Source organism: Hippoglossus stenolepis, chromosome 18, assembly GCF_022539355.2.
Source record: "Hippoglossus stenolepis isolate QCI-W04-F060 chromosome 18, HSTE1.2, whole genome shotgun sequence".
Taxonomy (NCBI): Eukaryota; Metazoa; Chordata; class Actinopteri; order Pleuronectiformes; family Pleuronectidae; genus Hippoglossus; species Hippoglossus stenolepis.
This window is the reverse complement of record NC_061500.1, coordinates 1887646-1912176: the sequence shown is the minus strand read 5'-3', so window position 1 is coordinate 1912176 and position 24531 is coordinate 1887646. Positions and strand designations below refer to the sequence as shown.

Genomic DNA, 24531 nt, shown 5'->3' with positions numbered 1-24531 from the left:
TCTCTGCTGATGTGTTAGTTCCTCTCCCGGTGAAGGGAACGGAGAGAGAGAGACTCTCTGGCTTCCATCAGTCAGCGACCCTGAGAGGAACGACCCTGAGGTATGACATCATCAGACAGGTTCACTGTTTCCACACCAGGAGACGACCTCATCAGCAAATCTGCTTTTCCAACAACTAGGAAATAAGAATCATTTTCATCCAGAACAGAACAAGAACCAAAGATAATTCACTTTACTCTCACGTATGAAAACCAGAGGAATCGAACCTCACGTTAGACGTTCGGCTTCTGTGCTGAACAAACAACTGGCGACTTGAAAATCCAAATTTAGTTTCAGTACAATTTAAAAACTTTTCCCCTGAACTTAAGAAGTGTGGGTATTCAGATGAATGATTTTGAAGTGAACACGGAGCAGTGACCTCTGGAGAGTTTCAGCAGCAGCGTGGAGCCGCAGCCGGTACGAGGCTCTAATAGCCAACATATGGAAGCTCGCTCGCTGCCAGCAACACAATCAGGACGGCATTATTTGGCCCACACTGGAATAATAAAGGAGTCAGATCAAAGAGCTGATTACTTCAGCTCTGCAGAGCTGCAGGATTCTTTTCTGTTTGTTCTTTCTTTATGTCATCTTTTATTTCTCTTTGTTGTCGTTCACTCTTTCACTCCTTCTTTCTTTCTCTCACTCGTTCCTTCTCTCACTCTTTCTTTCTTTCTTTCTTCGTACGAACAGGTACAGCCCCTTTTCTGAAAATCGGCTCCGTATGGAAGCTGCACAGCGTCTATCATGATGGCTATTGATAGGTGTGTGTGTGTGTGTGTGTGTGTGTGTGTGTGCGTGCGTAAGGCGGGCAGGTGCGTGCGTAGGGTATGTGTGTGTGCGTGCGTGTGTGTGTGTAGATCTGTATATGAGTATAAACAGGATAGACGGATGGATAGATTAGAGGATGCAGAGCAGAGTGAGATCCGGGGTTGTAGGCGAACTTGAAGCTGTTCTCTGCTAATATGAATGTGTGTGTGTGTGTGTGTGTGTGTGTGTGTGTGTGTGTGTGTGTGTGTGTGTGTGTGACCTATTTGCATGCAGCCTGGCAGAACCAGCACAGGACAAAATGGGCATCAATGGGCCTCAGCGTGGCAACGATCACCACAGCGCCCTGATGTGTGTGTGTGTGTGTGTGTGTGTGTGTGTGTGTGTGTGTGTGTGTGAGAGGGGAAGCACCGAGTGGAGGATACAGAAATATTCACTTTTTCTCCAGCGTCCAGCTCCGTGAATATTAAAATACTTTGGAATGAATAAGAAGCTAAAATAGAAGAAGTGAAACAAATGAAAAAAGCTTTAGGATGAAGAGTTTCCATAGAAGAGAATCGAGGTTGTTTTACTTGTTCAGCTAAAAAACAAACAAAAGACTAATTTCTAACTTAAAATAAAGAAAAACACAAACAGATACATTTTGAATTCATAGTGAATAATGCTATGTTCAAAGAGACAGAAAACTGAGGAATAATCTTTCAAAATCAATTTTCAAATAATCTTTATCGTGGTGTGATTTTTTTTTTTAATCCCTGAACTCATCCACCTTCCTGACTATAAGATCCTCACACACACACACACACACACACACACACACACACACACACACACACACACACACACACACACACACACACAGACACACACACGAGCTAAAGCACAACTGAGCTAAAGCGCTAACAGAACAACGTGCTAGCAGTTGGAGCTGAAACACAGTTAACTGCCATTCAGCTGCACTGCGCCGCATTGTGTCACAGTTTTGTCGTCTTGTTGTTTAAAGTGCGACAGCTGTCCAGTGTTTATCAGCAAGACCATGCAGCCTCCCCAACAGACTCACCACAGCATGAATGACCCACTAAAACACACACACACACACACACACACACACACACACACACACACACACACACACGCACGCACGCACGCACGCACGCACCCTTAACAAAATGACAACCGCCCCATTTTCCACTTTGATAATGAAGACTTGGTGGGTTTATGTGTGTGTGTGTGTGTGTGTGTGTGTGTGTGTGTGTGTGTGTGTGTGTGTGTGTGTGTGCAGAGGGGCTCCACACCGTGAACAAGTGTGTCAGCCCTGGTTTAGAGTGGTGTGTTACATGCACGTACACACACGCACAGACACACACACACGTAAAACACAGCTTTTCTTTATTCTCTTGCCAAAAATGTTAACTTCCTTAAGCTCGCCTTTCTGCTGCGAAGCCCGCGCTTAGTACATGTGAGAATAAGCTCGACACACACACACACACACACACACACACACACACACACACACACACACACACACACACACACACACACACACCGCACAAGGAAAATGTACCATTGAAAACCTCCAGTCTTCCCAGTGAACAGCACCAGGAGTGAGGGTCTGAGCGACAGCAGCCACACGGCACAGAAACCAAATCCTCCTGATCACAGAAAACTCTGTGTTTCACAGATGACACAAAGAAATCAGAGCTGAAGTGTGAACATCGCTGAGACACAACCCGACACAAATACTCCAGCTGGGCTGTTGTTATGATTTTTGAAATTGAAGCCGAGTGAAACTCAAACCAAAGCTCTGAATAAAGCCTGTACGCTCATTTATTATTATTACTTCTCTAAGAAAGGAAATGTTATATTTTCTTTATTCTGGCAGCCACCGTGGTCCAGATGAGGAGGAGGAGGAGGAGGAGGAGGAGGAGGAGAGCGGGATGGAGCCGCTGCTCCTCCACCTCCTGTGGAATCCTGCCCCCTGGGTTTGTCTCCTCAGGCTCAACCACAGCATTGAGGAGGTTTGTTGAACGCAGCCTGACAAGAGGAGAAGCGGCTGAAACACTTTTGCAGGATTGAAGCAAAAATAAAAAGAAGATGCCGGAATTCACAGGAAATCCAACCATAGGCAGTGTGTTGCATCACATCCTTTAAATGAGGTCATGTGAATGCCCCCTGTGGTGTTCATGACCTTTACTGAAAACCCAGACTTCACAACATCCTTTCTAACTTTGCCTCTTCGCTAAGTCCTTGGAAGTTTATTTTCCATTGGTGGAATAAAAACATTGATAAGGTCTTGTGGCCTTTTTCCTTCAGAATATTAAATGTAGGAAATTGTTGATATTCTTTTGCATTTCCTGCGAAACGTCTCCCACCGGCAAGTCTGCTGAACTGTCTCTGTGCCGACAGTGGTGTTAATATCAGCATGTTGCCGTTCCCACGATGCAACTTCTTCACCTTCACGAGCGACCGAGTCCCAATCGAATCAGGAAGTAAACACCGCACCTGCTGAACTGAGCCTGATGCTAGCATTAGCTTCACTGGCTTCACGTGAGCCAAAACCATGCAGAATTAGCGTAGGCAGTCTTCTGTGCTAACTCACAGGCTGAGACATAAACAGTCTGGATCTGAAATCAAACGACCAGTTGACAATAGAAATGAGCCGAGTCGACCAAACGCAGCCGGTCGTCGCCACCGCGGCCTGCGGACGTCCAACATGGCTGCCAGAGCGTTTGTACTCTGCAGATAAAAAGCATCTGTACCCTGATGGTCACCGAGGATCGACAGCCCGCCGCCGCCCGCCGCTCCTGCTCACGCCTGTTCTCGTGGGCCAGCTGACCTCCGTGTTCGCAGGCTTGGTCGGGCTGGCTGGCAGGCGCTCAGTCAGACACCGGGAATCAAACCGGCGGCTCACGCACAGATGGCTCCTCTTCCCGCGGACAGGTCAGTGTGGAAATTCCCAGCTATCCAAAGAATGCCGACCCATTCTGCTCCGCTACGGCCCATCTTCCATTTCAGGACACACACACACACACACACACACACACACACACACACACACACACACAGATGACTCACTGTTGGACTATGTGTGTGCGTGTGTGTGTGCACATGCACGCACATCATTTTGGCAGCTGAGACCTTGCACATTAAGGTCAAGGATTTATAAAGACAGAGAGAGAGAGAAAACCCAGTGTCTGTTACACAACCTGCAGATTATCAATGAAACGCAGCGATCGCACGTTTTGTTTTCACCGTTTTGGACGAATTCCACTTGAATTCAGACACATTATCACCAGTGTTCTGGGTCATTAAAGCTTTTAAACACCGAGTCCGTGAGCACAAAGACCCAGTGTGGTTTATACACCCGGCTTCAGAGGGACCATATGGTCAATTTAATGTAAATGTCAAGTTCCAGATACAAAAAAAGGCAATGTAATAAATAAATTCTATTTTCTAATTCTTCTCCAGAGAAGCAAAAAAATAAAACCTGAATTTAAATCTAATTTCCTCTAATTCTGGAATAAATAAAATCTAGGTTGTGGGGACGTGTCACAACAGTAAATACTTGTTAAAAGTATATATACACAGAAAACCTGTAAAGTCAAAGTACAACACAGCCGAGTTCTCTCCTCTCACAGGAAGCTGCTGACTCTCAGTTCGTCTGTTGTCTTTAACCCACAAATATAATAAAGCAGAATATATCTGATACCTCCATTTTCATTTTGATAAAATAAAAGAATTAATAATTTAAATCTCAAGGCCACAAACACACAGAGTGAAGCTGAATTAACCAACATCAATTCAAAAATATGTTATTTACAATAAACACGAGGTTTTATACGAGCGCTTCACGACACAGACGTGAGGAAACTGAACCGAGCTTCATTTCAAAATAACACAATCCGACACCTTTATGCAAGAAAACGTTTCATTTTCACGACGCGTCAGCCGCGCTGACACTTAGATATCAAACATGTGACGGTGATGACATCACTAATGACCTGCTAATTAGCCTTTCTTCTACATTAATAATGAAGAAGAGGAATGTGCACGATGTCACGAAGCAGAGACGAGCTGAACGAAACAAAACCTCTCAGTCCAGAAAACATCCAGAGATACACACAAGAACTGCGTTTACACACAATGAACGGGCAGCAAGTACAAATACACATCACACATTTAAATAATATATATACTGTATATATACTACGTTTATATTTTATTAAATGGCAACGACTCTAATTATAAATTCTCCACATTATTAATCAAAGCTGCTGGTTCGTCAATTATTCAATCAAAAGATCAATAATAACATCAATGTGACAAAAATTATATTTTACAGGTTTTATTTAAAATTATCAAATTATTTTTTCTGTGTATTATAAAGATAGGGAATTATTATTGAATTAGAGTTGTATAAATACTGTGTTAATATTATAAAAGAGGAACAATATATGATGATGTGACATAAATATCGACCAGAGATACGTTTGAATACATCAGTCACCTCTAAAATTAAATAGTATAAAAAATAGAGTTTATTGTGAGAGAGCTGTGTGTGTTTGTGTGTGTGTGTGTGTGTGTGTAGTTGTAGTTTGTGTATCGGCAGCATCAGTGTCAGATAATCTGATGCAGAAGGATTAAGTTAAAGCCTGAGCGGTGTGTCAGGCTTTAATCGGCCGGACTACACACACACACACACGCACACACACACACACACACACACACACACACACACACACACACATACAAATAGACACACACTTTAAATGTGTGTCCTTGTCGTATACAAACAAAATATTGTATAAAATGAATAAAACAAATACACACGAACTTTTATCGTCCACACACAAACCCCAATTTAACAAAAACACACTGTATGTGCACAAAAACACACATTACACACATTAAAACCTGAAACAGTTTGATTTTGATTTTATGTTCAACCTCGAAACTGAATTAATACACAACAAACACACAGCGACCAACACCAGACACACGTGTTCAGTTTTTACTACAACAACAACAACAACAGGGAAACACACTCACACAAACACACACAGTCATTAAAATGGGCTTTTCTTTTAAACGTTTGAATAGAAAAATTCAAGCAGATGCAAAAGGAGGCCTGCACACACACACACACACACACACAGACACACACACACACACACAATGTGTCTATTTATAAAGTTATAATTGCATAACACGCTGTGCTCTAATTCCAACCTACTGAGCACACAGGACGTCCACACTGGATTCACAATAACACACAAACACACACACACACGATTACTACCAAAACTCCTTTACCTTGTATTTACAGACCAAAGTGCACATGTACGGGCTTATGTATGGAGAAAGACAATGAACGACACTAACACACACACAGACACACACACACAGACACACACAGCTTTGATTCCCAATTAGCATTTCCACTGCTGCAGGCGTGAAAATCTTCTCTGCGCAGTTTTAGTCGTTTTAACATTTTCACCCGAAGATATTTATTTTCTTAAATGTGATTCATTAGAACTGAGTCGTTACGTAACACTGAACAAATCCAGTAATTCCTGTAATTTAAACCCACTCACTGATGTAAAATATCAACATTAACAATAGTGTTTAATTAATAAATACAAATTTATAAATGTTTCTCTCATCGTCAGATTAGATTTCTCTGGATGAAATTAATTTTAATTGATGAACACTTTAAATTTAAATTATTTTAAATATTCCTGTTGAACACGTAGAAATTTACTGAATTTATACGTTTAGTTTTGTCTTTGACCTTTGACCCCTCCACTGGTTTATAATGCAGCTGCTGTGTCTGACAGTTAAAGGCCTTAAATGTGAAATTAAAAGAAAACTCTCCGATAGCAATTGTAAATATATTAAATGTTGGAATATTTTTAATTCTACATTAATTTACAGAGATAGAACAAGAGCTGTAATTTTATTTTCATCTATAATTGCAGCGCATTCACAAAAAAACCATAAATTGAAAATAAAAAACCCTTAATTCCTTCGGCACACTGGGAGATGTTTGTCTGGGAAAAACAGCAAATGCAGAATAAATTGTGGACGAACAGAATTGAAAGTGTTTCCTGCTTCACAGTGACGGCGGCGGACTGCAGGATTTTGGGAGGCGGCTTCAGGAACCTCCTAATTAAAACTTACTGAATATTCAAATGCTGTGTTAGCATAACAATAGCCGGCTGGCTGGGCCGGCTTTAAATGAGGCCTTTTGTTTTAGCCGCGCTTTCTGCTGCCTCATTAAGCCGCCACAGCTTAAGTTAGCGCGCCGACAGCAGCTAACCGGAGCTCAGGCCTCGGCCCTCCTCCCACCGCCCTCCCCCCACACTCTCCACAAACCGAAGCCCAGATTCAGCCTCTCCACGGTTTGGTCTCGCCGGGCCGAGGCTCGCTGCTGCTGCTGCTGCTGCTGCTGCAGATCTGTCCGAGTGCTTCTGTCTCCTCTCAAGCCTCCACCACTTTGCCCCAGTTTCCACTCGCTCACACACAACCCAGCGACTGGCCTGAATCCGCCTGCACACGACCACAGCATCACCAGAACACCTCAACCCCAGCCGGGGGAAAAACACACAGAACATCTAGAAAAACAGGACACGAGCAGACGAACCAGGATACTTTATTAGTGTGATTCTGGTATTTGTGTGTTTCTGTGCCAGCGGACGACGGGTGTAAACAAGCTGTGCACAGACAGACACACTGAGACAGGGGGTTCAAGTGAAGATAGAAAGGAGCTTGGCACCGGATCAAGACCGTCGGCACAATGTGCCATCCAGCAGCCAGCAGCCACCAAACAAAGCGGCGGTGGCACACCGAGCCCCAGAGCATCACCAAACTGAAAAACCCGGGCTCCGGGAAAAACCTGGCGAGATACAAAGAAGGCCCCGAGCTATGGCAAGAGAGCGGGCACAAAAAGCTCCACAGCCAGTGGCTCTGACGGCGCGGAGCGGACGGCTGTCGGACGGAGAACCGGCAGCGGACAGAGGACGACTGTTGGTGAGGGTCCGCGGCGGGTTTCCAAACAACAGATGCTCTGTTTGAAACCGTCTGAGCACAGACGACTGTGAGCTCACGGTTAAAAAGGAAAAAAATAAAAAATCAAGGTTGAAGTAGAAAACATCTTTAAATTTCCTGTATTTTCATGAATTTGAATGGTTGAAATAAAATGTAGATGCAGAGGAATTTAAAACACAGACTAAATCCAAAAATAAAATAAAACTCAGGAGCTAAATCAAATCAGGGGCTGATAAAAACTACAAAAATCCACAAACTCCAACTGTAAATTTTATCTGCAAAATAAAGCAAATATTTCATATTTCATGTCTTTTCTGCTGTTTTTAGATATATGTGTGAATGGGGGATTTAAAACAGTGTCTGATGCTGAATCGTGTCTGAGGCCTTCAGCCTGAAGCTTGTTCTTAATTTCACCAAACGTGAGAAACTGTTTTATTTCACGAGAAAGTTCAGATTCTGAATCCTTGGTTGTTCTCCTGTCGTCTCTTTGTCTCCTCGTCTCCAGCTTCATTCAGACTCGGAGGTGAGACGAAGACAGACGCTCAGAGGACAGACACGTCGCTGACAGGTGGAACTGGAGGAAATCCCAACCTTCCATCTTCATTTGCACCTGCGGCGAACACACGCTCCGGCTTCAACACCAGAACCCAGTGAAACTCAGTCACCATCACTTCGCTGCTTTACACCCCCTCAATCACTTCACCCTGTTCCTGGTGTTTTACAGGTGGGGGACTGGAGGAGAGACAGACAGAGGGACAGACAGGTTCACGGGAGGTCAGACAGCTTCACACATGATTTTACTTTCACCTCCAGACACTGTTTTAGATTTTTAAACATAATTTAGAGCCTCATAGGATAAAATAAGAATTATATGTACTTCACCTTTGTAGTAAATATCATTGTATAATTTTAAAGGCATAAAGAGATTTAAAAATGAACAGTGAAACCTAATTAATGACAATGATCTTCCAGCTTTGCCTCAAATGCACTTTGATGAGACTCGTAATAAAAAACAGAAACTTGATTTGAAGGTAAATTATTACAGAAGAAAATCCGAGAGAAAGGAAACAGAGAAAAAGCCTCGAGTCCTTGAATGAAACACAAAACCAAACAAATCCCTGAAATCCACGTGTGCAACAAAAACATGAACACAATTAAAACGAAATGGCTCCTTCTCTGCTGCTTTTGAAAATAATATCAATTATAACAATTATAAAATAAGATGGATTTTAAAGCGTCTGTTGCGCAAGAAATGGACAGAAATGTCAGATATGGGACACATTTTTTCCTCCAACAGCTGAGGTGCGTGTAGCGGACACACGCACGCACACACACACACACACTGTAAACACACATTCATCACATTTCACAGGAGTCCATCCAACGTATTTATCCAAGCACATGCGGCACAGTAGCCTCACTACTGTCACTCTCTCTCTCTCTCTCTCTCGACACACACACACACGCACACACGCACACAATCATCACACACACACACACACTTTTATTCCCCTAGACAAACAACAGGCACCTTTTCCAAAAATAAACCGGGCGCACGGACACACACAGCTCACACTCGGTTCGCGCCTTGACGCGCGGCGCGGCTGAAGTTGGTGCGTAAAAATCCACACTCTTCACCTCCTCTCCTCCTCCTCTCTCACTCCATCCTCTCTCTCTCTCTCTCTCTCTCTCCCTCCATCCCTCTCTCCCATGACTCCCACAGGAAGGAACAGAGTGAGTCTCACCGCTTTGCCGTTGTAGTAGTACATGAGTGAGCTGCCTGTCATCCCAGGGATGGTGTACGCACAATACATCGCTCCTCCGCAGAAAGACGCGCAACTCTTATTTCTCCTTCTCCTCCTCCTCCTCCTCTCCTCTGTTTTATTTCTCTTCTCTTCTCCTGCTGTTTAGCGCCCTCCTCCCCTTCTCCTGCTCTTCTCCTTCTCTTCTTGAACTTTCTCTCCCAGGATGCTTGTTATGGTCTCAAACTCTCGCGGCTCCGCTGCGCGTTTTTTTTTTCGACAATTCCTTCAGTTGCATTTTCCCATATGGCCGAGCCGAGGCACGCGCAATATGCAAAGTAGGAGAGAGAGAGAGGGAGGGAGGGAGAGAGAGAGAGAGAGGGAGAGCGAGGTGCCCCTCCCTTCTCTCTCTCCCTCCCTCCCTCACTCACTCACTCACACGCAGATATAAGCGCGCGCTCGCGTGGAAAATACACGGAGAGGCAGAGAGAGGCTGGGACGTAGCTCATGCACGCGCAGACACACACGCCGACACTCTTTCAACTTTCCACAATAAATCTGGAAACCATCCCTCCATCTTTCTCTCTCTCTCTCTCTCTCTCTCTCTCTCTCTCTCTCTCTCTCTCTCTCTCTCTCTCTCTCTCTCTCTCTCTCTCTCTCTCTCTCTCTCTCTCTCTCTCTCTCTCTCTCTCTCTCTCTCTCTCTCTGTCCTTTGAACTGAGCTGAATATTCACTTTTTCCACAGAGCTTCTTTCAACGCACCCTCCTCCTCCTCCTCCTCCTCCTCTTCTTCTTCTTCCCCCTGTCTCATTCTGTCATCTCTTCTGCTTCCTCTCCTCTCTCCCTCCATTGTTTCCTCTCCCCTCGTTTCCTCTCCTCTCCCCTCATCTCCTTCTCCCTTGTTTCATCCCCTCTTTTTTCTCCTCTCTCCCTCCCTTGTTTCCTCTCCCCTCGCTCCCTCTTCTCCTCCCTCGTTTCCTCTCCCCTCATCTCCTTCTCCCTTGTTTCATCGCCTCTTTTCCTCCTTCCATTCTCCCTTGTTTCCTCTCTCGTTTCCTCCTCTTCACCTTGGTGTTGAACAGGTGAAGCTTCACGACAGTTTACAGGTTTTATCTTGTTAACTTTGACTAAAACCCAACTCGACCATCTGATCCTCTCCACACACGTTTTCTGTTATAGTGGATTTTATTTTTAAAATTTTAACAACGCAAAATAACATAATTCTAACAGTTCAGTCTATGTCCGTTTCATTTAACACACATTTAACTTGTCTTTAGACCAATGTCAGAGAATCTGTCAGATCTGCAGCACAAATGTTCTTTGCTCTTTTATAATTAGAATTATTTTATTCCTCTCTCTCTTTTATGTGATCTATACTAATTATGAAGGAATATTTGATCTGTATATAATTTTCTCTGCAGCCTATAAGTTAAATCACATATTAAAAAGATTAGCAACAAATAGTTTTCACTATGACAAAGTCAAATTAACATTCATTTAATTGTGTTATATTTATTAAGTGAGGGTTACCATGGTGACCATCCACCACATGATGGTGGGGCGATCGTCAGTTGTCAACCTGAGTGACAGTCAGCGACACACACAGGACAGCTGCAGGTTTATTATCAGCACGTTAACACAAATGTTAAAAACAATGTTAAGTCTCAAATTGTCCAATAGGAGGCGCCATAATAACTCAAGTTCATTGATTGGAATCAGTGTTTAAATGTTTGTGTTTAACTTTAGTCGCACACACCTGACTGTGAAATATGTCTGTGTTGAGACAATAAGAAAATAAAGTGTGAGTTTACTCCCAACATGATTTGACTCAGAGAGGTGCACAGACACACAATCTGACGACAACAAGAGATACAGAGATTAATTATTCTCCATGAAGTTTTAACTATTATTGGTTTGTTTACTAATCTACAAACTGAAATCCAGTGCCGATATAAAATTATAAAATCAAATATAAAAATACCTGCTTCATCTTTGAACTGTTTGTGTCATTGCAGTGATCTTTAATCACATGTGTACAACCTGTAATTTAGTTTTACAATAAGTTGGAGACTCACAGGAGACTGATAAAGAAGCATCGAAACTTTTCTGCGAGTGATAGCGGAGCTTGACTGGAGTAATCGACCAATCAGAGGTCTTCAGTGCCCCGAGCCCCGCCCCAAAGGTTCCTGTACCAGGGACTATTGGAGGTGAAAGGATTTGCCCTGAACTAAATGTAGCTGCTGGTTCCATAACTGAGCTTGAGTTCCTGCAGAAGTTCCTCTGGTAGAACAGCAGCATATGTTCCTACAGACCCAAGATCCACAGACTCATGTGTCCAGAATATAATCAACTTCTTTTTTCCCAACCGATGCCTGAAGTTTTTACAGTTCAGTATCTGAGCCCAGGCCAGAATAACCCCGATGACATCATCAGTTCGTTCGTCAGAATGGACAAAGCCCCAGACGAGGTCATCACACAGGTCACACGGGTCAAGCAGTTCTAACCATGACTGGTGGACGAAGGCTCAAAATGAGTGGAATGTCCCTTTAAAATAACAGAGTGATGAAAAGAGAGGTAGCAAATTAGAGGAGGAGGAGAGAGGCAGTTACCAAACCAGTCGGACGGATTCAGTCGTCCAAATTTCATATTAACATTGTCATCATTCATCCTATTCAAACAAATAATAGACTCCAAAACAAGCAGACCTCCCAAAACTCTCTCTCTATATAACTCTCTCTCTCTCTCTCTCTCTCCCGCTATCACTCTCCCTCTCTCTCTCTCTTCTTTCGGCTTTAATTTGATTAAAAAGCGAGCTGCAGGAAGGGGAGGGAGGGCTGATGCACATCTAATAAGTGGACCATCTGTCTGCAGCGCTGGCTGGCTCCCAGCATTGTACCCAACCAGACTGCATGGGAAATGAAGGGAGAGATGGGCGAGACGGAGGGAGGGATGGAGAGATGCAGGAGCGAGAGGAAAAGGAAAAGGGAGAAGGGAAGGAAACATGGTAGAACCCAAAAAAGAGTGACCCGGTTGAGGCAAAAGAAGCAGAGACAGCGTTTTTAATTTAGTCCGACGGCTGCTTGGTCAACAAACCTGCGGAGGAGACGAAGAAGAATGAAGAGGAGCTGGAGGAGGAAGAGGAGGAGAGGAAAGAGGGAGGAGAGGTGATGACAGAACAAAAGAAAGAATGAGATGGAAGGAGAAATTTAAGGGAAGGAAAGAAGAAGAAAGGAAACAGTGAGTGATGTTTCAAAAAGATGAAGAGGAGGTAGAGGAGGAAAAAGAAGGGATGAGATGAAGAAGTGAAGGAGGAGTCATTTAAAACCTCATTGACCTTTGAACTTAAGGTAGTACTGTCTATTCCGAGCACAGGCACCAACCATCCTCACTATTTAAGGTGGACCAGAGACAAACAGTTACAGAGGTCAAAGGTCAAAGATGGGACTTTTTCTTTCCTCCTTCCTCCCTCACCGCCCGCTCTGCGTCTTTCTTTCTTTCTCCCTCTTCTCATCACTATATTATTCATTCCTCTCTCCTTCCTTTTTCCCCTTCCATCGTTCCATCATCTCCTTCTATTCTTCTTTCCTTCCCCACTTCCTTTCCTATAACACATTTCTTTCCTTCACTGTTTCCTTCTCCCCATCATGTCCTTCCTCTCTCCCCTCACTCTTCCTCCCTCCAGGTGACAGTTCATTCCTGGGTGAATTATAATCTGACAGGATTTTATTTCTCAAACTCACTCTCTCTCTTCTCTGCTCCTCTGTCTTTCTCAGTGTCTCTCGCCCTTTTCCAAACATCTCACACGGAGGTGAAGGTGTCTTGGAAACAGAGGAACAGTCAAAGAGCTGAAATGCAGATGATTGATGAAGTTATGTCGCGTTTCCAACGTCTGCAAACAGACAAACATTAAATCGTATGAAATAAATAAGAGAGAGAGAGTTCAGACACCTTTTGTTTGTTCAGTGTGTATCTGTATTTGTTATACAGTGTTAAGTTTCCACAGTCGCAGCAACAGGTACCTAAAGAAACACGTTGTTACCACGGTAACGCACAGAGAAGGTGACGTCTGCGTTAGTGAACAGAAGAAATGATGTTGTAAAGAATTCTCTACAACCAAATCCACATTGTTTACTGTGCGACACGTGCGAGCTTCGATTTTGCCTCAGAACCGTCACGTTGGTTGTTGTGCGTCTCCGTGGTAACGGCCAGGTTTTTGGATTGTGTCCTGGTTCATGTGTCGTCCTGTGACTGACCGCAGCCCACGCTCCCGAGCCTCTGAACGCTGCAAACACAAACTGCTGATGACACACCACTTTGTGTGTTGCAGAGTCGACAACATTTACGGGGGGGGCTCTAACCCCCGGTACCTGGCTTACTGATGAGCCATCACCCAAAGCATGCTGGGAATTGTCTCTACGGCCAAAACAAAGGAGAACTCACAGAAGAGTAAATGAAAAATCAATTAAATTAATGAACACAGTTTCTTATTTTCAGATTCTACACTCGTGTTCGATGTAGTTTAATGTGTGACTAACGAGGCGTTGTTGTAATGAGTAATGTAACTAATTACTTTTCTTGTTGAGTAATTAGTAAAGTTATTTAATTACCTGTTCATATGAGTAACATGTAATGAATAATAATTCAATCAATTTTCACTAGAGCGTTATACAGACAGACGGATAGATAGATCAGAAAGATATAGAGAGATGATAGATAGATATAGATAGATAGATAGATAGATAGAGATAGATAGAGAGATAGATAGATAGAGAGATAGATAGATAGAGATAGAGAGATAGAGAGATAGATAGATAGATAGATGAATAGATAGAGATAGAGATAGATAGAGATGAATAGAGAGATAGATAGATAGAGATAGATAGATAGATAGATAGATAGAGAGATAGATAGAGATAGAGAGAGATAGATAGATAGAGATATAGATAGATGGGAGAGAGAATAGAGAGATAGATAGATAGATAGATATAGAGAGATAGATAGATAGAGAGATAGATAGATAGATAGAGATAGAAGAGATAGATAGAGATAGATAGATAGATAGATAGAGATAGATAGATAGATAGATAGATAGATAGATGATAGGATAGATAGATGAATGAAATAAAATAAAAAGTAGGGTTCTTCATTATCTCGCTGGTGTAATCAGGATAAAAACCTGACATGGCCTCACTTTTGACAAAAAAAAAAAAATCAGACACTAATTTTCCTCCAAAATACAAACTGTGCGAGAGAGAGAGAGAGAGAGAGAGAGAGAGAGAGAGAGAGAGAGAGAGAGAGAGAGAGAGAGAGAGTACCGAAGTGTTTGGAGAGGGTGTGTAAGTGTGTAAGTGTCTGAAGGTGTGTGTGTGTGTGTGTGTGTGTGAATGAGCGAGCGCTGCTGCACGCTAATTATGTATGCATGATTTAATCTGCAACTCAATAATATGCAAATATATTCATATGTTAGTTTCTTAATTAAAAATGCAAAGCAGCCCTTATGGTGATTTTTCTGTGATTTTCTTTTCAGCCTAACAAACGGAAGATTTTGAGAAATTTCAACAAATTGGAAGGAAGCGTTACGGCGGGGGATACAGGTAAAAAAAACAAAAACAGCAAAGAAACGTCCTACTTCAACTTCCTGTTGGGTTAGCAAAAGGAGGAAGTGGAGGAGGAGGAGGAGGAGGAGGAGGGGGCTAACTTGTTGAAGATGAACTTTCTGATATCACCTTATGGACATTTTAAAGACATCTATGACTTCAGAGACTTTTGCGAAGTTGCTTTAAATGTTAGACGTGTTTTTGTCTGAATAAAGTTCACGTCAGCATCTGAGTTAAATCACAACCCAAACAAACATGGAGACTGATCTCAGCCGACGTCTGTCGACACAAAGACTCATGAATTCAACGGATCGTTATAAAACTCTTTATAAAGACGGACGACACGGTAGCGAACGAAAAGTGAAACCTGAACTTGATCGCCCCCTGGTGGTTGGCTGCAGTACAGGTCCTGTTAGCAGATGGGATATGGACAAGCTGGAAAATGTGTCTTCACTTTGTTTGGATCGGAAAATTTCAAACAGTGTTGATTGATTCCGACATTTCCGAGAAAGGTTGGTTTTACCGACACAGGTTGTGTTGTAGAGTTGTCGAACAAGAACAAACTAAGTATTTAAGAGCGTCCATCCTCGCCACTGGCTGAGGTGAAATGCATGCTGGGATACTTGGGTTTCAAGTCATCCTGGATTAAACACCTCCGGTTCTGGTGTGAAACCCGGCGTCCACCTGCCGCTCGGCGCTCTGCGTCCAGGTGTACTTTACACAGAGCGTGCTCGGAATGAGAACCATGATTAAAGATGAAGCTAATCTGCTCCACCAACATGTACTACAGTCACACGACAGGGAGTGTGTGTGTGTGTGTGTGTGTGTGTGTGTGTGTGTGTGTGTGTGTGTGTGTGTGTGTGTTATGAGGCTGATATTCACATCGCTAAGACGCAGGCTTTGGTGAAGCCACTGATCTCATTAGAACAAGGTTTAAAAAAACAGCCGCTTGTTTCATTAACCCCCCCCCCTTCTCTGTTCAGACCTCCTTCTTTCTTTCTTTCTTTCTTTCTTTCTTTCTACTTCAGTTATTCATATTTACTCATTCTTCCTCCTTTGTTTCTTGTTTCTCTTTCTGTTTTCTTGAGCAAGTTCTCACACTGAATTCTAATGTTTTCAAACAATGGGGCGCCCGCTTCACCAAGCGCAGAAAACTTCTCAACTACGTGTTAAAGCTCAGACACACGTCAAACTGCAGAAGCTGCGAGATAAAGTGTGATAAATAAAGAAGTTTTGACAGATTATAAGCATCTAGAAAATAACCACATAAAACCCAACAGATACTCAAGTCTAGTTATATGGATCCTGGGAATGACAATGTCATTTTTTTTCAAAATAAAGGCTCATAATCGTCCAATATCCTGTCCACAGTGAACAATCTGAGTTTCATTTAGTTATTTTTTTATTAAAGTTGTAACACCTTGTTAAGTTAAATATGATTTTACTCCCTCCGAAAAACAACTGAGGGAAAAAGTGAAGCAGGACGGAGTTTTGCTGCAGCTGAGAAAAGACGAGTGAGAAATATTTATCACATTATCAACAACGTAAAGCAGTTTTGTCACCACAAGTACTGACTGATGTGTGTGTGTGTGTGTGTGTGTGTGTGTGTGTGTGTGTGTTGTGTGTGTGTGTGTGTGTGTGTGTGTGTGTGTGAGAGCGACAACATGTGATATTCATCGTAGGCTTGGAGAGAATCAGTGTCGCTCTCTGCTGCCTGTTACTGCAGCCAAATATTTGGCTCAGGAATGTACAGGGGAACATTCACTTGTGCAGCAGGCGTCCATTGTGCGTGTGTGTGTGTGTGTGTGCGTGTGTGTGTGTTTGAGGTCTTTGTAGAAGCCAAATGTCCTCACAAGGACAGAAAGGCGACAGTGATTCTTCAAGCTGAGGTCATTTCACTGTCAATGAAGCTCTGAATGAAGCGGAGGTCAGGTGAAGGATATGAACGACTAACTGGTCGACCTGGGAAAGGACGTCTACACCAGTTTGTTAGCGTGGCCTGTGGCCCAGGGACACATGCGGACTGGATGAGCCGGGAGTCGAACCACCGAGCCTCCGCTGAGTGGACGATCATGTGGGCGGGATTCAAACGCTGGCAGCAGTGGTACGGACTCAACCTCCATATGTACGATCTCTACCAGGTGAGCTGACAGGACGTCACAACTCGGTCTGGTTCACACACTTCACCAGCTGATTCAACGTCCATTAACCACAACTAGAACTATACTATATAATAATAATGATAAATATTATACAGACTGAGGAAATCCTCAAGAAAACACCAAGTTAGTTCCAACTGAGCTCAAGTTAAATCAAATGAATGAATTTAATATTATCTGCTTCATCTAAATATTTATTTCAAAGGAATCTGAGCAAAGTAAATGTCTTCACATGTGAATTCATGTTTATCTGCATAAAGGCCCATGTGTGTGTGTGTGTGTGTGTGTGTGTGTGTGTGTGTGTGTGTGTGTGTGTGTGTGTGTGTGTGTACTGTGTGAAGGGTCTTGGTTTGTGTCAAACAAAACTTCTCTTTGGGGACAAAGAGGCGCTGCACAAACAACACGTGCACACACACACACATGCATGCACACAAACACTCAGCAATACGCAGCAATACACACAAACGGATGCCTTGTAATTCAATTAGCAGTTTCCCATCTGACACAAAATGGCGGCCATGGCGCAGCAGTGCGGGACAGAGAGATCCGAGTAAATAGCACAACACACATTCACACACACACACGTATAGACACTTCTTTGTCGTGTCAAAATAAAATATAAAAATATTTTTTAACATACCCAGTGTAAACCTAAGTTTCTGATGTTTTTAAAGGTTTGTTTCAAATAACATGGAATTATATAATAACTAGGATATAAACATATATACCATAGGGACAAGAGAGACAGAAGTAAGTGGACAGGGAGTTAGTTTTAGACGATAGCATCTTTTTAAATTTAAAAAACAGTTTTGGGGGAAAAAACATTTTCTATCTCAACATGAAAATCCCCAGGTCCATAAAGAAACGGTTTCCCAGGTTTGTTTGTGGCGTTAAAGAAGTTTACTGGACGGCAAAGTTCAATCACTTCAATCCCAGTCAACAGCTTCTGGATTCACTGGGATTCAAGACTGAACGTGAGCAATAACCACACGTTCAGCCTGAAGACGGGAAATTCAAGGATGCTACAGCAGCAGATAAAGGCCCATGTTCTAAATGACACACACAACCATCACACACAACTACAGTCATGGGGTGTCCACATAGTTTTGACCATGTACCGTATCTCTCGAAAGTCCAACGACTGAAGCTTTAAAAAAGAGATTTGTCTGAAAAAGACTTTGATCTGAAATGTGTTTTGGATTTCTCGCATTAAGTTCAAACCTGTAAATCTATATTTAAAGAAAGAAGAATAAAAATCTAGTTTCACATCGATCAGGTCGTCTCTTTGGGTTCAACAGTTTCTGCCTCCACTGAGCACGAAGCACAAACAGTTCACAGACATCACAGCCCCACGTTGGTTGTGTAGTAGGGTCTTCTGTGGTTCCTGGGCCCACCTGAAGGGGGCAGTATGACTCACCAAACCACAACCTTGGACCCCCCCTCTCTCCATCACCACCACCCTCCATTCCCATCCCTCCTCCACCCGCAGCCTACCGGGGACTGCCGGCTCTCCTACTGTGCCTTCTGCAAGACCTGGCGTAATTTAATTAACGCTGTCGACTTTAAACAAAACCACATCTGAGCCGAGGAGGGAGAGAGAGAGAGGGGGGGGGAGAGAGAGAGAGAGAGAGAGAGAGAGAGAGAGAGAGAGAGAGAGAGAGAGAGAGAGAGAGAGAGAGAGAGAGAGATGGTCAGAGATGAGAGTTGATCGCCCCCCGGTCAGATCGCTCAGAGGATTTCTTCGACTCAGGTTTTAAAAGAAAAGTTCTGAAAAGAAAACTCAGGAGTGAAAAGAGAAGCACCAGAGGAGTCCAGGTTGAAGATGAGACTGTTTGGATCCTTTAGGTTTAAACTAAAATACTAAACGTCAGGTAAAAATGGGATTTAATTTTTAAAGTTTGGCATTTTGGAAGTTTTTCTCTCACTAATGATAAAGTTTTTACAGAAACAATCTTTTCTTGGTAGATTTTACAGCAAATTGAGGAACTTAAGAGTTAATTTGACCAAATTAAACACTTGTGCAGAATAGATCTTGACAATAAATGATGATTACTGTACAAGTCATTCATAAAATTGTTGAATTTCTCAAATCAGATCCTTTACAAACACTCAGTGATGAGAATTTATATTTTTTCTACTTTTCTTCTGAAGGTTAAAAATGACAGATGAACAGGGGGGAACAAATATTTTTGTAAAATACATAATTGATAATAAAGGACATGTTTATATAAAAACAGTGAGATGTGTTTATAATGGAACTTGATCATAAAGTAGAATTTAGTCTCATCTGCTTCAAATCAATTTTAGAGCCAAAATATACAAACAGGATAATCTGGATAATATTAAAAATCACCTTCATTTAATCTGATTTGGCAAAATGTAACAATTTAGGAACATAAAAGTTTTATGAGCGGCGTCGACTTTATTAAAAATACAAATCAAAAGTTTGTCTTGTTGTTTCAACTCGTGTCATTAGACTGTTTCCACATTAAACCACCTTCACATGTGAAACGCCACCGAGGACGATCAGTGACACTCACACACACGTTAATGACCCCACTGTGTGTGTGTGTGTGTGTGTGTGTGTGTACGTGTGTGTGTGTGCATGTGTGTGTGTGTAGGAAAAGAGAAAAACATTAAGAGACTAATAATGAACATTAAAATCACTTGTTCTGACATTTCATTTCTATTTCATGTGATGGCTTCATTTTCATGGTTTCACTGTGGCCATTGATAATCTTGATAAATGCAGTGTGTGTGTGTGTGTGTGTGTGTGTTTTGTTTATTCCATCAGCATTAGCAAAGCTCTGAGGACGCGACAGAGACTCTATCAGCTCGAACAACAAATGAACTAAAACAATGATATCTATGAAGGAAAAAAGAAAAGAGCCGTTATCCTCAACAACACCAACACAGACACACAACAGCGAGACGCCGCTCTGCAACCTGCTAATGTTAGCAACTGATGCCTAATTTCCTTTTGATTACAAAGACGTCCCACGCTCTCCTCTCAAGTGACGTTTAATTGTTTCTCAAAGTAAATCATCAACTCAGCAAACTAAATTTGACAAATAGCAATAACAAACTTGCAGCGCAGGGAGACGAGAGGGAGGTGGAGGAGGAGGAGGAGGAGGGGGAGATATGAATTAATTAAAGAAGGAAAAAAAGGAAAGAGGAGCCGTCGCCTGCAGTGGATGTGAAACAAGACTTTTTGCCTTTAAATTAAGTGAGGAGCATATGGGGGCAGCTACACATGGAAACAAACTTCATCATCAAATAAACTGTAGAGATGAGAATATAGGAAGAATAAAAAAATGCTTTAAAATGAATAAAATCATCGAACAAACTGTACGAGATGTTGAGAATATGTAGGAAAAGAGAAATCAGCGCGAGAGAAAAATATAAAAACAATAAAGAATTCAGTAAAAAGGATAAAAAAAAAAACGTGACTAAAACGACGCCTGAAATCTGCCCCTAGTGGCCACAGATCGGCCACTGCAGCTCGTGCACGGCGCACGTGTCGAGCACAACAAACGTAAAGAGCGACGCAGGAAACAGTTTCCGTCTCGCTGCCAAGAAGATTCAGACGATTACAGGGACGACGTTTTTTGTTTCTTCCTCATTTATTGATTTTAACCAGTTAATTTAAAACAATTAAATGAATACAAAACTTATATTCAAGTCATGTTATGGATTTTTGTGATGATTCTTCTTTAAACCGACCGAGAGACGATGCCGTGGAACTGAGGAGAAAAAATAAATCACCAGCCGAGCAAGTCCGTGTAAAAATGTACATTCAATTTAGAAAGAACAAAATCCAAAATCCAATATCAGAAATGCCATAAAAGCTTCACAGGACAAACACTCAGATTATGATCTAATCAATAAATCAATGTGATATTGTGATCAGGATTTAAAAAAAGCTTCACTGATGCTTTTCTCTGTTTTTCTCAGACTAAGCCAAGAGGCCGAGCGGCTCTGTCGGCGGCTGGAGGCAGAAAGAAAGATCACGTCTCAGCCTCATTGTCGCTGATGTTGGCAGAAGGTTCGGAGGCCGGCTCCGTCCCAGACAAGACAAATAGAGACGGAGACACAGAGGAGCAGGAAGCGTCCAATCAGACGCTGGACGGCCGGGTTTTAACGAGACAAACGGAAAACGTGCGGGAGAATCTTTGTCTCGCTGAGTTTAAACAAACAAGCAAACGAACAGAATAATTAATATCCGCTTCAAACTGTTGTAAAAACAAAATCCTAAATAAAGTGGATATTAAAAATAATGTACTTTATTATAAGTACTATATTTAATGGGTATTGCAGATGTATAAGAATCGAGCTGATGAGATATTAAACTGTGATGTAAAAATAAATAAATAGTGGCTTAATCTTTTATCTCTTTCTTTTTCCATTTGTAATAAATCTAATTGCATTTTTCCACAAGGAGACTGAATCAGCTTCTATCACTTCCTGTTTGTTTGACCTTTGACCCTGATGTTAAAACAACAGACGCTGGACACAGAAGAAAAACACGAGGGACAGAAAATTGGTGTCTTGTTTTGAATTGTGTTGCTCAGAGAACAGGAAGTTTAAAAACTCTTTAAGAACCCTGAAATAAAAATTTTTAAAAACGATTATGAAACTGAACACCTGTCAACAATCTGATGCTTTTCAAAATAAAAGCCAGAGCTCCGGCACAAAGGCCTCACGACACGACAGAGCTGCTGCTCCAACACGTCGATGGGAAAAGTGGAACCGATCTAAAGCCACAGAGCCGTCAGCCCCCCCCCCGCCTCACCGCTTCATGTGAATGGAAGGAAGCGGCGAGGATCACACACATCACAGAGGAGAGAGTTACAGAGCGGCGAGATGAATCAGGGCCGCGCAGACAGGAAGTACAAACCTGGATCACGTGACCCACTGCACCAGACTTTAACAAGCGTACGTGGTTTGATAGAAATGTGGGGGGGGGGGGTGGAGTCCACGTCCTGCGTCTCACCTGGTGGTGCATTTAGGGTACTACATTTGGTAGTTTTGGGTAAATAACGAAAAAGTTGGCGTCCTCCCATTTAGCGCTAACCTTTTCCTTCTTTATAAATAGTTAACCACCACAAACTCAACAGCATTCGTCCGCACTATTACTCGTTGATCCTCGTCCGAAGGATTTTCTGTAACCAAACTCACCGATGAGCGAACTCGGCTCAAAGTGACGTGATGAACACAAAGTGGTGACGTTCGTTATCGGGTTATATTTCAGCTTCTTTTCTGAGCAGCGGGAGGAAGTTGATCCGTCGTCATCAACACATCATCCAACAGCTCACTGACAGATCTAAACTTCTCTCTTCCTAAACATCACCCGAGCGTTCGATGCCCGAATGCAACGACCGACACACGTGATGTGAACGCAGATGTCACCGTATCATCACCCCGGATCCCACACACGTCTGCTACATGGCAGTGTCTCCATGTCGGAGGACACGTATGACATGGCTCGGAGACTGAGCGGCTGAAGGGGGGCTTCACCCTCCTCTGATAAACGTTCTGCAACAAGTACCAGGATGTTTCACACTCAGCTACTTTCACATTAAAGTGTCTTACGTCACGTTTCTTTTCTCCACAGGAAACGTTTCATTCTTCACCTTCACACACAGAAAACAAAACCCACTTCTACCTCCACTTTTCTGTTCTTTATTCTTTCCTCGCCACTTCTTTCCTCCCACACCCCCCGGGCCGATGAGGTTGATATAGACACAGAGAGACGAGGGACGAGGGCGGGGGAGCGGGGACACAGCGGGCCGAGGCCTCAGAAAAGGGGAACCCCTGCCGAGCCAGAAGCGCTGCTGACACGTCGTACATTCAGCCGTCGTTAACAAGTCATTCAGGAGGTCAGCGTGAAGAAAAGAAACTCTCCACATTTAAAACTGGTTAAAAACTAAATCTGACATAAATCTACGGACGACTACGTTTTAATTATCTGATATTTACTTTGAATTCTCTTTCACAATCAGTCGTGAAACTAATATTCTCTGGATTAATCGATTGACGAATCGATAAAGTGCAGTAAAATATATTGTGGTTAAAGAAACAGAGAGAAAATCAGCAAACGATCTGCTGCTGATTTTAAAAAATTTAAAGTCTTTAATTATAGAAAACGGAGGAAAATGTCAAAATTCAGAGGAAGGAAAAAGCAAATAAATACAAATAGACAATTTATTTCCTTTAGAACGACACAGTGTTCTCACAGCAGTTTGTTATTTGGTGGAATAATGTTACTGAATCTGAATGTCTTCATAGGAAATTAAAAACTGGATAAAACAGCACAATGTGTAATAAACTGTTAAAGTCAACTGCTTCAAAGGCCGAATAAGAGGATGTGAAGTTTCAAATATTTGTTTAAATTCACTTCATCCCGTTCGTGGTTCATTTTTATGAAATGATTCTTTGCTTTTGTTTTTTAACGTTGGATTATTCACTGGGGGGTAAAACGTCTTCCGGCTGATTCCTGAACAACAGGAGCACAGAACCCGGAGCCGACAGCTGTTCGTGTCCCGGTCGCCTCCGACAGCGGCGCCAGCGTCACGTCCGCACATTCACAAAACCACTTTACTACAACTTTACGTTTCATCAGGACTCAATTTCCTTTCAAACACACAAAGAGCAGCAACAGTTTCAGTCCAGAATTTAGATCCAACCAGTGATTGAGAAATGAAACAATAAATGAATCAATAAAAGAGGAAACTAAGCCACAGCATTTCAATTTCATATTATTTCTCTTCACAAATAAAGACGTCTTCAGCATTTTTGTTTCCACATTTCGTTACGTTTAGATCTTTTCTCTAATGTTGGATTATTTATTCTGGTATTAACGTCGTCCAGTTGAACCTTCACCACGGAGCCGGCAGCTGTTAGCTTCCAGCTTCGGCTCCGACTGCAGCGTCATCATCGCAAAAAAACACACAACGATGACAATTTGCCTTTTTTTTTTCACAGCAACTTTTTTTTCCCCCCGCTACACAACCAGCTGAGTGACTCCGACCAAGCAGCAGCGGCGACGCCTCACAAATAACAACAACAGGAACAAAATGGCATGTGATCACTTACTGAGGACGGCAAGCCGGGGGGGACCTTCCGCACTTTTTTTGTGTGAATCTCTGAAAGAAAACAAAACAAAACAAAAGATGAGACTCG

General features: G+C 42.5%; 1 protein-coding gene across 4 annotated transcripts in view; it reads right to left on the bottom strand.

The window, feature by feature from the left end:
• LOC118098078 (transcription factor 4) overlaps nt 1-24531 on the bottom strand; it is a 156691-nt gene that overhangs the window by 43643 nt on the left and 88517 nt on the right. For 3 of the 4 annotated variants that reach the window (XM_035141516.2, XM_035141514.2, XM_035141515.2), the window contains exon 9: nt 24445-24494. In XM_035141516.2, the coding sequence (XP_034997407.2) occupies nt 24445-24494 (50 nt within the window). Of the gene's footprint in view, nt 1-9596; nt 9925-24444; nt 24495-24531 lie in introns of those variants that run through there. The other variant, XM_035141518.2, reaches the window with a different exon arrangement.